Source organism: Coenobita brevimanus, chromosome 79 (genome assembly GCF_032717465.1).
Source record: "Coenobita brevimanus isolate Jiangsu-jjx chromosome 79, ASM3271746v2, whole genome shotgun sequence".
NCBI lineage: Eukaryota > Metazoa > Arthropoda > Malacostraca > Decapoda > Coenobitidae > Coenobita > Coenobita brevimanus.
The window spans coordinates 33,191,416-33,208,076 of NC_137032.1; the positions used below are offsets into that span (position 1 = coordinate 33,191,416).

General features: G+C 40.9%; 1 protein-coding gene across 1 annotated transcript in view; it reads right to left on the reverse strand.

The window, feature by feature from the left end:
• ckn (CRK like proto-oncogene, adaptor protein) overlaps positions 1–14,851 on the reverse strand; it is a 102,856-nt gene extending 88,005 nt beyond the window's left edge. Inside the window, exon 1 of the mRNA XM_080279656.1 lies at positions 14,212–14,851. Within this exon, the coding sequence (XP_080135782.1) occupies positions 14,212–14,851 (640 nt within the window). The remainder of the gene's footprint in view (positions 1–14,211) is intronic.
• Between the last annotated feature and the right edge of the window lie 1,810 nt (positions 14,852–16,661).

Genomic DNA, 16,661 nt, shown 5'->3' on the forward strand with positions numbered 1-16,661 from the left:
CACTAACTCCTATTTCCCCATCCCAATTCTAACTCCTTGTCTCCACATCCCCCCTCCCTTCTCCCTATCCCTCCTCTATATCCTCTTCCCCCATCCATCTTCCTCTCCCCTATCCCACCCCTTCCTCTTCCCCCATCCCTGCCCTATCCCCACACTACCTCCTCATTCCCCATCCCAATGCTATCTCCCTCACTCCACATCCCACCCTCCCTTCTCCCTATCCCCCTCTCTGTCTCCTCTTCCCAGCCCTACTCTATCCTCCTTCCTCTCTATTTCCTCCCTTTCTCTACTCCAGCCCCTCACCTCCAGACAGTCCCAGGTAAAGGAAACACCTCAACGATACTATCATTCCTACGAGACAGGCAAGAACACTCCCTCATCCCTCACAGCTCAGAATAGCCAAGCAAAATTTGTAGGTCTGCGAGAAAAAGGGTGTGTGTGTCGTTAGTTTAAGGGAATATCACTTTGCTGGACGCTAACTTGACAAAAATGATGCTTGGTCTTAAATATGGGGTGATTTTGCTCTTGTGGATAGTAATGGTCTCCCCCCCCCTCTCTCTCTCTCTCACACACACACACACACACACACGGGCGCGCGCGAAAGTGCTTAATTCTCAACCTGGTACATACATCATGCATGCCAATCTCTCTCTCTCTCTCACACACACACACACACTTAACAATACGAACCTCTCACGGAATAAACATTTAACGGTGAAGGGAGTTTGCCAATCCAAGCTGGGTGGAGTGTGTGTGTGTGTGTGTGTGTGTGTGTGTGTGTGTGTGTGTGTGTGTGTGTGTGTGTGTGTGTGTGTGTGTGTGTGTGTGTGTGTGTGTGTGTGTGTGTGACAAAGGGAGAAGGATGACTGCACGCACACACACACACACACACACGCACACACACACACACAAAGCATTCCTCTCTTGAACCTGTACTTATCAATGTCTAGACAGGAGACAAGGGAAGAAAATAAACAATATTCCTCTCTGATCTGTTAGACTGAAGCAACGCAATTGATCATCATCATCAACAGACTATCATCATCATCATCAGCAAGACTATCTCTATGCCATGTTATATCCTTAAGATCATTATCATCATCAGCAGAATATCTCTATGCTATGCTATATCCTTAAAAACATCATCATCATCAACAGACTACCTCTATGCAATGCTATATCCTTAAATTCATCATTACCATCATCAGCAGACTATCTCTTGAATTTATCACTAAAATCATCATTATCATCACACTACCTCTTGGCTATATCATTTAAATCATCATCGAACTATCTCTAGGCTATCATTAAAATCATCACCACCACCACTATCATCGTCACCACCATCATCATCATTACGACCACCATCATTATCTCCACTATAATCACCACGATCATTTTCATCACCACTCAGATCACCACCACTACTATCATTAACACAATCACTATTACCATCACCATAACTATCATAACCATTACCTTATCATCACCACCATCATCATCATCATCATCATCATCACCACCACCACCACCACCATCACCACCTATATATCAGTCCACACACAACTCGTATCTTAAATAATCTCTCTCTCTCTCTCTCCCCATCCTGACCTATTACCTTTCACCTTCATCCATCCTACGTAATAAATATGGTAATTCTAATATCTCTCTCTCTCTCTCTCTCTCTCTCTCTCTCTCTCCTCTCAGACTAAACAGAGAGCCCATTCCTACATCTCAACCCCTCTCACAAATACCATAGTGGTTTGGCAAGGATTTAGCAAGGAGGAGGTTGGGGGAAGATGTTTTGGTTCCTTAGGAAGAAGAGTTTTCTGGAGTCAAAGTAACACTATGGTCTCTCTCTCTCTCTCTCTCTCTCTCACACACACACACTAAGCCTTCAGATATCTTGTACGTATCACCAAACTTGATCTCTCTCTACATAAATACATATACACACACACATATTCTCTCTCTCTCTCTCTTAGATGCAAGCCAACATCCTTTGGGAAGATAAACAAATGAACTTTAATTATACGGTAAAGAGGATGTGTGTGTGTGTGTGTGTGTGTGTGTGTGTGTGTGTGTGTGTGAGAGAGAGAGAGAGAGAGAGAGAGAGAGAGAGGAAATGATAGGAGGAGGGAAGGTGTTGGGCAGGTGCGGGAACATCTGCTCGTCTGACCATTCTCTCTCTCTCTCTCTCCCTCCCTCGAATAAAGGTCTTGTATGATCTAGACATAAATATAAATGGTGTACTCGGAGTGAAGTTGTTAAATAGAGCTATCTCACATCATATAAGGCAACAAAACCATATTATACGACTAATGTATACCAAGAATGTCTGCTCTCTCTCTCTCTCTCTCTCTCTCTCTCTCTCTCTCTCTCTCTAGCAGCAACGTGTACCTGGTAACTTTATTGATGGCACCTCCTCTGCATGGATCGTAAGACCTTTTGAAGTACTATTTATCCCTGAGACTCTCTCCACTTCACCTCACCTTTGTCCCACACCCTACAGACTTTCTCTCCCATGTGCTCTCTCTCTCTCTCTCTCTCATTTATTTCACACCTTACAGACTTTCTCCATGTTCTATTCTCTCTCTCTCTCTCTCTCTCTCTCTCTCTCACTTTTATCTCACACCCTACAGACTTTCTCTCCCATGTGCTCTCTCTCTCTCTCTCTCGCCTCATCTCACACGATACATACTTTCCAATGTCTTATTCTCTCTCTCTCTCTCTCTCTCTCTCTCTCTCTCTCTCTCTCTCTCTCTCTCTCTCTCGCCGCGGCAAACTGTGACGGTGGACACAAGAACCAGCTGCAACACAGGACGCAAAACGTAGCAACAGGACTGACCTTCACTGCAACCCCGTCCCTTGCAACACTCACCTGCACGAGAAAGAAAATTTATCATCATCATCATCATAGCTACTGAATCATCATCAATATCATCATCATCACCGTCATAATCATATCTACTTAATCATCATCAATATCATCATCATCAACATCATAGTTACTGAATCATCATCAATATCATCATCATCATAGCCACTAAATCATCACCATTATCATCACCATAACTTTCATCATCATCATCATCATCATGGAGTGGTTTGGAATCGCAACCAGAGAAGGGAAAACATAGGAACATGAGAAATCATCATCATCATCACCATTACCACGACCACCATCACCATACATCTTTAATAATAATACTAATACTAATAATAAAAGTGGATATAATTCAAGAATGGGAAAAGGGTAAATACAGAACGATATAAATGACCCTTAGGTAAGAAACAATGATGGGTGAATGAAGGAGAGAGAGAGAGAGAGAGAGAGAGAGAGAGAGAGAGAGAGAGAGAGAGAGAGAGAGAGAGAGAGAGGTATAACTTAAGAGACAAAAAAAATAACTAATGATCATAAAATTAAACCATAAAGAACTGCAGAGGTTTCACAATTATGACAGAAGAGGTAAGGAAAAAAACTGCATTAAGCTCTTCACTACGATGACAAATACACTCGGAAAATGCATTGTGTTCGGGAATCTTTATATGAATCCAACTATCTAATCTATCTATCAATCTATCTATCTTGAAGAGGTAAGGAAAATACTGCAGTAATCTTTTCACTCTGATGCCTTTCTAACCACAGGAGAAAATTCACAGCGTCCTTGCATCTCTATATGAATGCATCTATCTCTATAAAACTGTGTGTGTGTGTGTGTGTGTGTGTGTGTGTGTGTGTGTGTGTGTGTGTGTGTGTGTGTGTGTGTATCCTGGTTGGCAAAAGGCGTCCCTCTCCAGCTTCGTTCCTTCTTACACCATATGTATAGATTAAAAGACGCCTCAGGGTATATATCTAAAGTGGGTGAGAGGCCATGCAATATTCTAAGAAGTTACAGCACATACGTAAAAAACAAAGGTATCTTCAAATCCACAGTGATGCAACCCAAGCTACAGCCCTCAAAGGTGTTGCAAGGGCCGCTATCATCATCATCATCATCCTTTCCATCATCACCATCATCCTTATCAACATTACCATCATCATCATTGTCCTTACCACCATTATCATCATCGTCCTTACCATCATTACCATCAATATCATCCTGACCACCACCATCATCATCATCCTTGCCATCATCATCATCTTCATTACCATTATCATCCTTACCACCACCACCATCATCATCATCCTTACCATCATCAAAATCATCATCGTCCTTACCATCATTATCTGCAAGATCATCCTGACCATCAACATACTTAATACCACCATCACCATCATCGTCCTTACCACCATCATTCTTACCACCATCATCATCATTTTTTCAAGTCTATGAGGCAAAGATTTCCAAGGCAAGTGTGAAGCAACCCAGTCAGGAGGCCACACAATACAGGTGTGTCAATGTGCCCTCACCTTACCTGGAGTATCAAAAGGTGTACACGTCTATCCCTTAAATTATATGGGACAGGTTTGATTAAGAAAGCTACCTAACATCTTTTCCTAAGCGATTTATTTTGCTTACCTAGACTATCAAAAGATATACATTTCAATACAACATATGGGGCAGGTTGAACACTTTGGTTCGATTAAGATAGCTCCCTAACACCTTTTCCTAAGCGATTTATTTTGCTTCCTTGGATTATCAAAAGGTTTACATTTCAATACCTTACAATAAATGGGGCAGGCTGAATACTCTGGTTCGATTAAGGAAGCTCCCTAACATCTTTTCCTAAGCGATTTATTTTGCTTACCTGGATTATCAAAAGGTGTACACTTCAATATGTGGGACAGGATGAACACTGGTCTGATTAACTAAGTTCCCTAACACCTTTTCCTAAGCGATTTATTTTGCTTACCTTGATTAGCAAAAGCTTTACACTTTTATTCTTATCATATGGGGCAAGTTGAACACAGATTCGCATTCTCGTCGGGTAAGGATACCCCCTAACACCTTTCCTAAGCGATTTGATTCTTATTACACCTACCATCTTTTTCTATACGATTTACTTTGCTTATTACACCTTCCTCTTCCCTCCTATGTTACGTAAATCCTTCAAACATCGCCATACTCTGCATAAATTACGGACAAAAAAAAAAAAAAAAACAAAAAAAAAAAAAAAAGGGCTTAGGAAGAGGAGGATGTAGAGAAGCTCCCTAACACCTTTTCCTAGGCGATCTATTTTACTATCACACTTCCCGTTCTACTGTTACATAAATCCTTCAAACATCGCCAAACTCTGCATAAATAACGTACAGACGGATATTAACCAAACATTTCAAAATAAATAAATAAATCGCTAAGGAAGAGGTGTTAGGGACCCTCCTTACCTGAGAGAACACGGGCCTCGAGACGTGTTTTACGATCATTTTCCCTAACCTACCTTGACCTAATCCAAACCAAGTCTCCTAACATGACCCGGAACTAAATGCGATAACCCAAAGACATTACAATGAAGACGGTGGGTTTTAGTGCCCAAGAGGTGACGTGACGGGGAGTGTGGGCAGATAACCGGAACTCAGGAACGGGTTTTCTAAGCTATGTCCAGAGGCGGAGGCTTTAATGTAAATACGAAGGACAAACAAGAGATTCAGATTAGAGGAAGGGACAAGTGACGCAAGAGAATACAAAAAAAACAAGACAAAAATCGTAAAACCAAAAGACCAAAATAAAGACAATCCTAAGAAAAGACCAAGACGATAAAAAAAGGACTAAAACCACATAAAACAAGGCCAAATTAAAACACCTTAGAGACCAGAAGGTAAGAAAAGAAACAAGAAAATATTAAGAGAAAATGTAAAAGACCAAGACCATAAAACAGGACTAAAAACAGATGAATAAAAGAAAACAAGACCAAATTAAAACACCTTAGAGACCAGCAGGGAAGAAAAGAAACAAAATATCGAGAGAGAAACAAGAATTTATAAAGAGAAAATGTAAGAAAATTGCCAAGAAGAGTCAAGATGTTAAGACTGAAGGGAGAAAGGACACCGCCTCAGAAGTAAACACAATTATACACCTCTCTTGCTTGGGCTACAGGGGATGTAAATGTTGGTGGGAAATTATTCTCTCTCTCTCTCTCTCTCTCACACACACACACACACACACACGCAAACACACACACAATCAATCAACCTTATATCAATGTACGTACTGCACTGACCACACAAACTCTCTCTCTCTCTCTCTCTCTCACACACACACATCTATCAACCTTGTATCTATTTATCTACAGTATCGACCACACAAACTCTCTCTCTCCTTCCCCAACTTTCACTCCCTCTCCAAGTCACCAAGTTCCACACAAACACTAAACAACAAACCACATACACGAAGCACTGTGGAACTCCCTTCTTCCCAAATTGGAGAGATAATCAAAATGGAAAAATCATCGTTCAGGCAAATCTCGGAGAAAGTGCATGAATTTATATATTGTGATGTTTATATGTGGAATGTACAGGAATGAGTAGAAGGATGTAGATATGTGAAAGATGTTTAAGGATGTGCTTATGAAATTAATGATGTGATATACGTAATGTATTGGGTACTTGTAAGCATGTGTGTTACCCACGTAGCTGCTTTTAATACATGCAGGCCAAGAAAATAATGAATAATAATAATAATAATAATAATTTAATTGCAACAGAGGAAGGAAAAACAAATGAATAAAAAAATTATCAAAACACCAGATTACAGGTGTCCTCCATTAATAATAATAATAATAATAATAATAATAATAAAATAATAATAAAAATAATAATGGTGAATCGTTACTAAGTGTATCTTCTATGCTTGATATGACTTTTCTGACTAAAAGACACTTCGTTATAAACACATGTATATAAAAAATGTTTAAGAATGTAAATAAAATGAGCGGACATGCTATACAATAAGTGTGTGTGTGTGTGTGTGTGTGTGTGTGTGTGTGTGTGTGTGTGTGTGTGTGTGTGTGTGTGTGTGTGTGTGTGTGTGTGTGTGTGTGTGTGTGTGTGTGTGTGTGTGTGTGTGTGTGTGTGTGTGTGTGTGTGTGTGTGTGTGTGTGTGTCAAGGTGTTGGGCACTCTACAGGTATCAGGTAACTGTGCTCACCTGAGTACGTCCACACAGATTCTGCATCATATGGGCTCAAGTGACACCTCAAACTATTTTATTATATTCTTTTATTTCCTTCCCTTTTCTTTAAGTGACCCCTCAAACTAACATTACTTTACTTTATCTTTTTATTTTATATCCCTCCATTTTCTCCCGTGGATCAAACAGACATTCTTCTGTTTTTAATATGCTGTTTGGAATTATCATCAGCATTAACGTCCACATCACTGTCATTCTCACTGAACTTTCCTCTCTCTCCCTCCCTCTCTCTCATGGATCACCCAACCACGTCCCCGCTGTATATTTACGTTGAAGTTATCATCCTCATCATCACAAGCAAACTTTCTTTTTGACTTCTCCATGAATTAAAGAAAACCCTCCACACATGTTTCCATTTAACAAGAAATTACCCACACCATCATTCCCACCACAACTATATATTTCCTTTACGTTTGTGCAATGTATATATATAAAAAATGTGATTTATATTTACTCTGAAAATATTTGTTGCCCCAACCATCATCGTCACAGTTCAAAATTCGTTCTCGCTACCACCTAACGCTTCTATTCAGCATTACAAGAAGCTAATCAGACTAAAGGGGTTGACCTGTGCACGATTGGAAACCTAAAGTATATGAAAAATAGTAAGAGGGGCCTTCCTAGGGTAAGTTAGGTTGATTTAAATGGTTGGATTAGAATGAAGTTAGGTGGTTGAATGAGGTGAAACGAGGTGAGGTTAAGTTAGAAGTAAGATTAGGTTAGCTTGGGTCAGGTAAGGTAAGGTTAGACTAAATTAATTATATTTGGTTAGGGTGGGTTAGGTTCGGCTAGGCTTGGATAGGACGGGATAGGAGAGGAGAGGATAGAATAGGCTAAGACTGGATAGAATATATTAGTTTAGTTTAGGATGAATTTGTTTAGGTTAGGATGCTTCAAGCCAGTGTGACTAGACAAATGTTCCCCAGTTGACTCCCACACGGTCATTCCTCTCTCTCCTAACCTTTGTCACACACACTGCATACTTTCTCTCCAACATATGTCCTGTTTTCTCATCCTCTCTCTCTCTCCTAACCTTTGTCTCACACACTGCTTACTTTCTCTGCAACACATGTCCTGCTTTGTCATCCCCCTCCTCTCTCTCTCTCTCTCTCACACACACACACACAGATTTGTTTTATCATTCATACACCTACGAATCAATTCATGTGCTTCTTCATTAACCCCCCCCCTTCTCTCTCTATCTTTTCACCCATTCTTTTATCTACCTCTCCCATCTACCTATCTGTTCACCTACCTCTTCTATCTATCTCTCTATCTACCTCCTCTGTTACTTAGAATACCCCCCCCCACAACCTAGACCCATCTTAGGTTACTGAAGGTCAGAGGGTCATCTAGCCAGACCGACACAGAGACCGGTGACCCCTAACACGCTGGCCCCGGTACTCAGTGGACCGTGGTGGACCAGACGCTGCCTAACCACCCACCCAGGCAGGTTTTATGCCGGCCAGACTGCATGGTAAAGTCCGCTCTGCATGTGAATGATGCTTAAGAATTACCCTGGTCATTTGCCCTGTTGCTGCCATGAACGTATCCAAATTTCTCTCTCTCTCTCGAATTACTGTTTTACTGTATATTCGTATGCACGTGTATCTATATATTACTCAGTCTTCCCTTTCTCCAATCCATCGGTCACCTGTTCCTCCCACCCTGCTTTCAATCCATCCATTCCTCTCTCTCTCTCTTGCTGAAGGCCAAGAAAAGGGACATGAAAGTAAAATGGTACAGTGACACATAAATCCATCCTCTTCAAAGTCTAAGCAGAATAAAATCGCCCGGGGGCTGCCAGAACGAAGAACAAATCTCACTGGACTGAAGAGGTGGAGGGAGACGATTTCTAACCCCTCCTACGCTGAATAAAATCGTCGTGAGAAAGAATAAATGAAGACGAAGTGAGGTTAAAGGGATTCGATGTGCTCAATCCTTTTATTACTCCATCACGTCACTATCACCACTTATATCAATTTCATTTCTCTCTCTCTCTCTCTCTCTCACACACACACACACACACACACTCTACCTATCTAGCCAGTTATACGTACGTGTATCTAAGAATTTACCCATTAATCTAACCTTTCTTCATTCCTTCGTTCCCTTCTTTCATCCTCCCTCCTTTCCTTCCATACCCCCCCCTCTCTCTCTCTCACACACATACACACACACACACACACGTACGTACACAATCCACATTCCCCCCGTACAAGCAAAGCAGCGTGTGAATTTACTAATAGGCAATAAGAATGGCTTGACCACTTAAGAATTCAATGAAGATCAAAGACTCTCTCAACCCAAATACTAAGCACATTCCACATCTAACCTTCTGCTATACTATTTTCTAGGCTCGTTCTCTAGATCTATCACATTCAAAGTTTATTCTATGTATCTAACACCTTACAGCATCATCACAAATACTAACCACATCACCATCATCACATCCAACTTCTAACATTTTGCTGTTATATATTCTAATTTTAATCTTAGTATATATCTATCACAAACTCATCACCACCATAACCATCCTAGATAGATACGCTAAGACATTTCTTCTATCCTTCTCCTAGACAATACTCAACGTCTGTTCTGTATATCTCTCAAAACTCAGCATCATCATCATCATCACTAAACAGAAGCAACGTATCTCAGTTCTTACATGCTGTGGTGCTATATTCTAGGTTAAACACATTAGCTTATTTTCTGTTGCAACACTACATTATTACTAATCATCATCATCATCGTCGTTACAGAGAGGCTAAATATTTCACTTCTATCCTGATGCAGCAGTCAATTCTAGAACCAGTCTCTTGCAACACTAAATTCTAGGTCTCGATACAAACCATTATCATCATCATCATGTTCACCACCATCACCATCATCATTCTTATCACCACAGTAACAATTATCACCATCATCATCATTTTTATCATCACCATCATTCTTATCATCACCACAGTAACAACTATCATCACCATCATCTTTTTTTTTATCATCACCATCATCATTCTTATCATCACCACAGCAACAACTACCGGTACACAATGCATTCTAGTTATCATCATTTTTATCATCACCATCATCTACATCATCACCATCATCCTTATCATCACCACAACAACAACTAACGGTACACAATGCATTCTAGTTTCATTCTCTAACACACAACAATCTATGTCTATCCTGCTGCCACACTACATTCTAACTCGCTTGTCGCAACACCACATTCTAAGGCCCGTGCTTCCCAACATCTTATCCTAAGCGATTTATTTTGCTTATTACACCTGTCTGTCTTCTGTTATATAAATCCTTCCGCAATCGCCATATTCTGCATAAATAACGTACAAAAGGATATTAACCAGCCATATCCAAGAATAAATCGATTAGGAAGAGGTGCGAGGGAGTTTTCTTAACCTACGAGAATACGGGGTTAAGCAACAGAAAAAAAAACAATACATTTTTCTACTTAATTTTATGTGAAAACTGAGCGAATAATAATAATAATAATAATAATCGCATGAAGTGGGTGATAATGAAAGACGCCACTAATAATATTAATAATAATAATAATAATAATAATAATCGCAATAATGAAAGACGCAACCGTAAAATTGCAACTGGCAGAAACTGATGTTGCGAAACGGGGCAAGGGATAAGAGTTGCAACAGAACATGGAGTTGATGATTGATGGAGAGCAATTGATGAGGGAGAGGAGGAGATGGGATAGATGATGATGATGGAGGAAAGGGATAAATGATGATGATAATGGAGGGATAATAATAATAATAATAATAATAATAATAATGATGATGATGATGATAGTGGTGGAAAACGAGAGATGATGATGATGAGGGAGAGATGATGACTACTGGCGATGATGGTTATGATGATGACGGAGAAAAGGATGATGATGCAAGTGATGGTGATGATAACAATAATGATGATGATGATAATAATAATAATGCTATGGTCTTTGTTATTATATATTCTTCTTTCAGTTCTTGCCTACCTAATATACCCATTTCATCCTCGGTCTCCCGCTCCTTCTCCTCCCGCAGGCGGCCTACCTTTTAGCCTGCATGCTAATTACCTCTGCGCCCACCTGCCTTTACCTGAACTAATTAAGGCGTGAGCAGGGTTTAGATATGTTGCTTGGAATACCGGTACCCTTTTGTGGTCCTGTCATTGATTGTGTGTGTGTGTGTGTGTTAGAGAGAGAGAGAGAGAGAGAGAGAGAGAGAGAGCAGGAAAGTGAGTGTCCTTTGTCTAGGAAGGCGGCATGTCCTACCCTCGGGCACTGGCCTCTCTCTCACCCCTTCCTCTCTCTCCCTCTCCCTTTCTCTCCATCCTCCTCTCTCTCTCTCTCTCAGTCCAACCATTCTCCCTTCCCTATATAACCATCTTCTCCACTTTCTCTCCTCACCTACTTTCCTCCTCCACCGCCATCCCTCCACTTTCTTCCTTACCATATTTTCTTCCTACAACCTCATGCCCTCCTCCTCCTCCTTTTTAATCCTTCTCCTTTTACTCCTCCTCTTCCTCCTCCCTTTTCTTGCTTTTAACAGAACAGTTTTGTTTGCTATAACCTCCCTTTAACAAAAAAACCACGAAGGAACAAAGTGGTCTGTTGCTGTTTGCTTTACCTTGTACTACTCTTCCTCCCTACCTACACTTTCCTCCCCCTCTTTTTCTTCCTCCTCCTCCTCCTGACCCTTCACCTCCTTCCTCCTTCAAGCACCTCCATATATTTCCTCCCAAAACACTATCCTCTCATCTCCATGAAAAACAGTACACACACACACAACCACCCGCTCTTTTTAACCTCTCTCTCCTGCTTCTAACACTCTCACACATACATTAACCTTATCTCAACTTTCATCCTCTTTGCTTCTTTTCTCCTTTTCTTTTCCTCTCTTCTTAAGCCTCCTTCCCTCACATACACTTTCTTTCCTTCCTTCTTTCTCCCCTTTCCTTTCCTTACCTTTTCCACTTTCCTTTCTCTTTAATACCTTGCCTTTTCCTTATCCTCACTATTCAACCTCCTTCTCTTTCACACAATCACTCTTTCATTTCCTTTCTTCCCCGTCCTGTAGTCCACCGAGTTTACTTTCGGATGAGCCTGGGGATACTACTACTAATACTACCACCACCACCATTACTACTACTTCTACTACTATTACTACAACACCACCACCAATACTACTACTTCCACACCACAACCACTATTAAAACAAGTATTACTGCTACTACTACCACCACCATCACCACTACTAAAAACCTCATATATACCATACCACCTCTTTTATTTTTATTTTTATTTTTCAACACACGACTTAATACAGCGTAGAAGAAAAGTCCCTTAGTAATGAAATGACTTACGCAAGATCCTTCTCTCTCTCTCTCAATCTCTCTTCTGTTCAACTCACCTCTCTCTCTCTCTCTCTCACAGTCTCTCTTTCACCGGTTTACCTAAATGAGCTCTCTCTCTCTCTCATACACACACACACACAGAAACAGAAAACAAAGGATTACTGTACCTACCTCTAGTACTTGAGAGAGAGAGAGAGAGAGAGAGAGAGAGAGAGAGAGAGAGAGAGAGAGAGAGAGAGAGAATGGATAAAGTAAGAGAAGGGGCATTGTGGGGTTGACAAGTGTGTAACCTACTTGTGTGCGTGTGCATGTATGTGTTTTTGCACGACCGTTCTGTGTGTGTGTGTGTGTGTGTGTGTATGTGAACTTATTAGCGCTCTGGTGTGAGTATATGAGTCAGGTTTCATGTACGTGTGTGTGCATGTGCGTATGTGTGTGCGTAGGAGTAACATCCACATAGGCGTATCCCTTTAATAAAACAAACGTCCGCGTAGTGAGCATTAAATATATCATGTGTACATATATGGTGGTGTGAGACGGGAAACAAGGGGAGAGAGAGAGAGAGAGAGAACCAACACCACACCTATCCCACGTCTTCTTTGGCCTAAACAATTTACCTCCTTACATACTGTCCTTTCTCCTTGTTCTTCATCCTTCCCAGCTTCTTAGGATTTTTGTTAGTTCATACTCAAATGAATTGATCAATATATTTTATGCTTACCTAGGGATTTAGGAGTTAAGAGTGCTGTGTATGAAAATTATGATTATTTTTAGGTGGCGCTCTCTCTCTCTCTCTCACACACACACAGCAGTAATGACCACCACTATTAAAACAGTTGCTGCCCATCTCTTTCCCACACTCTTGGCTCTCCTTGCTATGTTATTCCTTCTTTGCTATGTTATTGTGTCCTTGCTATGTTATTCCGTCCTTGCTATGTTACTGTGTCCTTGCTATGTTATTCCGTCCTTGCTATGTTATTGTGTCCTTGCTATGTTATTGTGTCCTTGCTATGTTATTGTGTCCTTGCTATGTTATTGTGTCCTTGCTATGTTATTGTGTCCTTGCTATGTTATTGTGTCCTTGCTATGTTATTGTGTCCTTGCTATGTTATTGTGTCCTTGCTATGTTATTGTGTCCTTGCTATGTTATTGTGTCCTTGCTATGTTATTGTGTCCTTGCTATGTTATTGTGTCCTTGCTATGTTATTGTGTCCTTGCTATGTTATTGTGTCCTTGCTATGTTATTGTGTCCTTGCTATGTTATTCCGTCCTTGCTATGTTATTCCGTCCTTGCTGTCATTGTGTCCTTGCTATGTTATTCCGTCCTTGCTGTCATTGTGTCCTTGCTATGTTATTCTGTTCTTGCTGTTATTCCGTTCTTGTTATGTTATTTAATCCTTATGTTATCAAGTCCTTGCTGTGTTATCAAGTCCTTGCTATGTTATTTCGTCCTTGTTATGTTATCAAGTCCTTGCTGTTATTTAGTCCTTGCTATGTTACCATGTCCCTACTATGTTATTTTGTCTTTAAAGCCCCCACATCGAGCGCCTCCCCTTGTGTGAATATATTATGCATGACAAAAAAAAAAGTCACTAAGTTCATTAACATATAAAACGCACATACTGTAAATGGAAAACGTGTGTGTGTGTGTGTGTGTAACAATATACTTACACACAAAAAAAAATCGACCCAAGAATACTCACGTCTAAATATGGACCGCAGACTTCCCAGGTTCCTCAAGTTCGTTCGCTTCAGTCCTGCATTTACACCCACACCCACGCCCACACCCGCAGACCCAGCGCTGCGGGAGGAGGCGGTGGAGGAAGCCGAGGAGGCGGAGGAGGAGGAGGAGGAAGAGGAGGGGGAGGAGCAGGATGGAAGATGCTGGAAGGGGCGGGGGGGACAGCAGTGGGCCGAGCAGGGAAGTCGAGGTGGATGGACGCAAAAAATCCTGAGGTCCTCGATCGAATTAGCGGCTGAGTGCAAATCCGTGAAGGATAGACTCCTGCCGGTGCTGTAGAGGGAGGATCTACCCAGGGACGATCTATCCAGGGAGGCACGCCCTAGGGAGGCTCGTCCAAGGGCCAGGAAGGACGAATCAAGTTCCTCCTCCTCGAGAAAAGGCTCCTCTTCCTCATCTTCAGGTCGCATTAAGGGGGAGGCCAAGGACGCTCTCAGTTCGGCTACCAACGCGGCTGCTTCCTCCCCGGCGGCCCACATTAAGGACTCGTCGCTCCGGGCCCGGCTCAGGTCAAGGTAGGAGTAGGTGGGGCCCGTGTCGGCGAAGCTCTGGTAGGTCGAAGAGAGCTCCCTGGCCGCCTGTTTCCCCACGCGGGTCACCATCTTGGCCCCTGATATTGATGGCTGGATGGGTGGGTCTGTGGCAGGGTTAACCAAAGGGAGTGGTGGGCAGTGGCACTCTCTTAATATCACCCATAGTGGCTCCCTTTACAAGCTCTTCTGCTCAAATAACTCTCTGGAGCTTGATTTATCCCTTTGGAGTTAGAGCTGACCCTTTGGAGCTCATTCACTTAACCCCCTTGAGTTCTACTTGCCCCCTTTAGAGCTTTATTTAACCCTCGGTAGCTCATAAACTTAACCCTCTGGAGCTCATTCACTCCCTTTAGAGCTCTACTTAACCCTTTAGAGCTCATTCACTCCCTTTTGGAGCTCTACTTAACCCTTTAGAGCTCATTCACTCCCTTTGAGAGCTCTACTTAACCCTTTAGAGCTCATTCACTCCCTTTGAGAGCGCTACTTAACCCTTTAGAGCTCATTCACTCCCTCTGAGAGCTCTCTCAATGCATCTACTAATCCTTGGGCAGGGCATCGAATTCAAGTCTTTTAATATCTATAGTAACTCTCTGTATAACATTTTTTTTCTTTTCACTTAACCCTCTGGGGCGACAAAGGGTTCAAAGCACTTCAGTCACTTTTTTCCCTTTTTTTACTTTTCTGTTTCTCTTTAAAAACTGATAATCAAAATTTTCAAATACTCTGGAATAAAGAAAAAAGATGTAAAAACTTTCCCAATTTCCTTAAAAACTTTCCCAATTTCCTTAAAAACTTTCCCAATTTCCTTAAAAACTTTCCCAATTTCCTTAAAAAGTTTCCCAATTTCTTTTAAAAGTTTCCCAATTTCTTTAAAAAGTTTCCCAATTTCTTTAAAGTTTCCCAATTTCTTTAAAAACTTTCCCAATTTCTTTAAAAAGTTTTCCCAATTCCTTTAAAAAGTTTTCCCAATTTCTTTAAAAACTTTCCCAATTTCTTTAAAAAGTTTCTCAATTTCCTTTAAAAGTTTCCCAATTTCCTTTAAAAGTTTCCCAATTTCTTTAAAAAGTTTCTCAATTTCTTTAAAAAGTTTCCCAATTTCCTTTAAAAGTTTCCCAATTTCTTTAAAAAGTTTTCCCAATTCCTTTAAAAAGTTTCCCAATTTCTTTAAAAACTTTCCCAATTTCTTCATCACCCAGCAAGGTACCCACACAAAACTTGCAAGATTTTCAAAATATACGTATCCAAACACGTCCAAAATAGATACCGTTGATAGATAAATAGATAGATAGATAGATAAATAAAAACTTCAATAACAAATAATTCAAATAAAGTTGTCCATTTTTTTCTTTAATCGTCATTGGCTAAAAAAAAATCACTGATGTTCTTTATCATTTATAATTAGTCTATCGTACTAAAGGGTGGCCAGAGAACACAAGGTCGTACTGCCCCTAACACCTCTTCCTTGGCGATTTATTTTTGGATATGGTTGGTTAAGATCCCTCAGTACGCTGTTTATGCAGAGTATGGCGATGTCTGAAGGATATGCATAACACAAAATAGGGCAGTACGATGAAGGATTTGCGTGAGGACTAGGGCAATAGGATAGTACGATGACGGATTTGCGTGAAGAGTTGGACATTAAGGTGTCAGAGGCAAAATAAATCGCTAAGGAAAAGGTGTAAGGGAGCTTCCTTAATTGACGAGAATATGGGCTTAAGAGTATACCATGGGTCTGATACAGATCTTCAAACCATGTACCATATAATTCATTCTCTCTCTCTCAACCTATCTATCCAACTATTTTTTTTTTTTTTCACGAGAGGGCTTATATTACCGTGTGTATCAATGTCTCTCACGTATACCGAGGGTGGCCATTTTT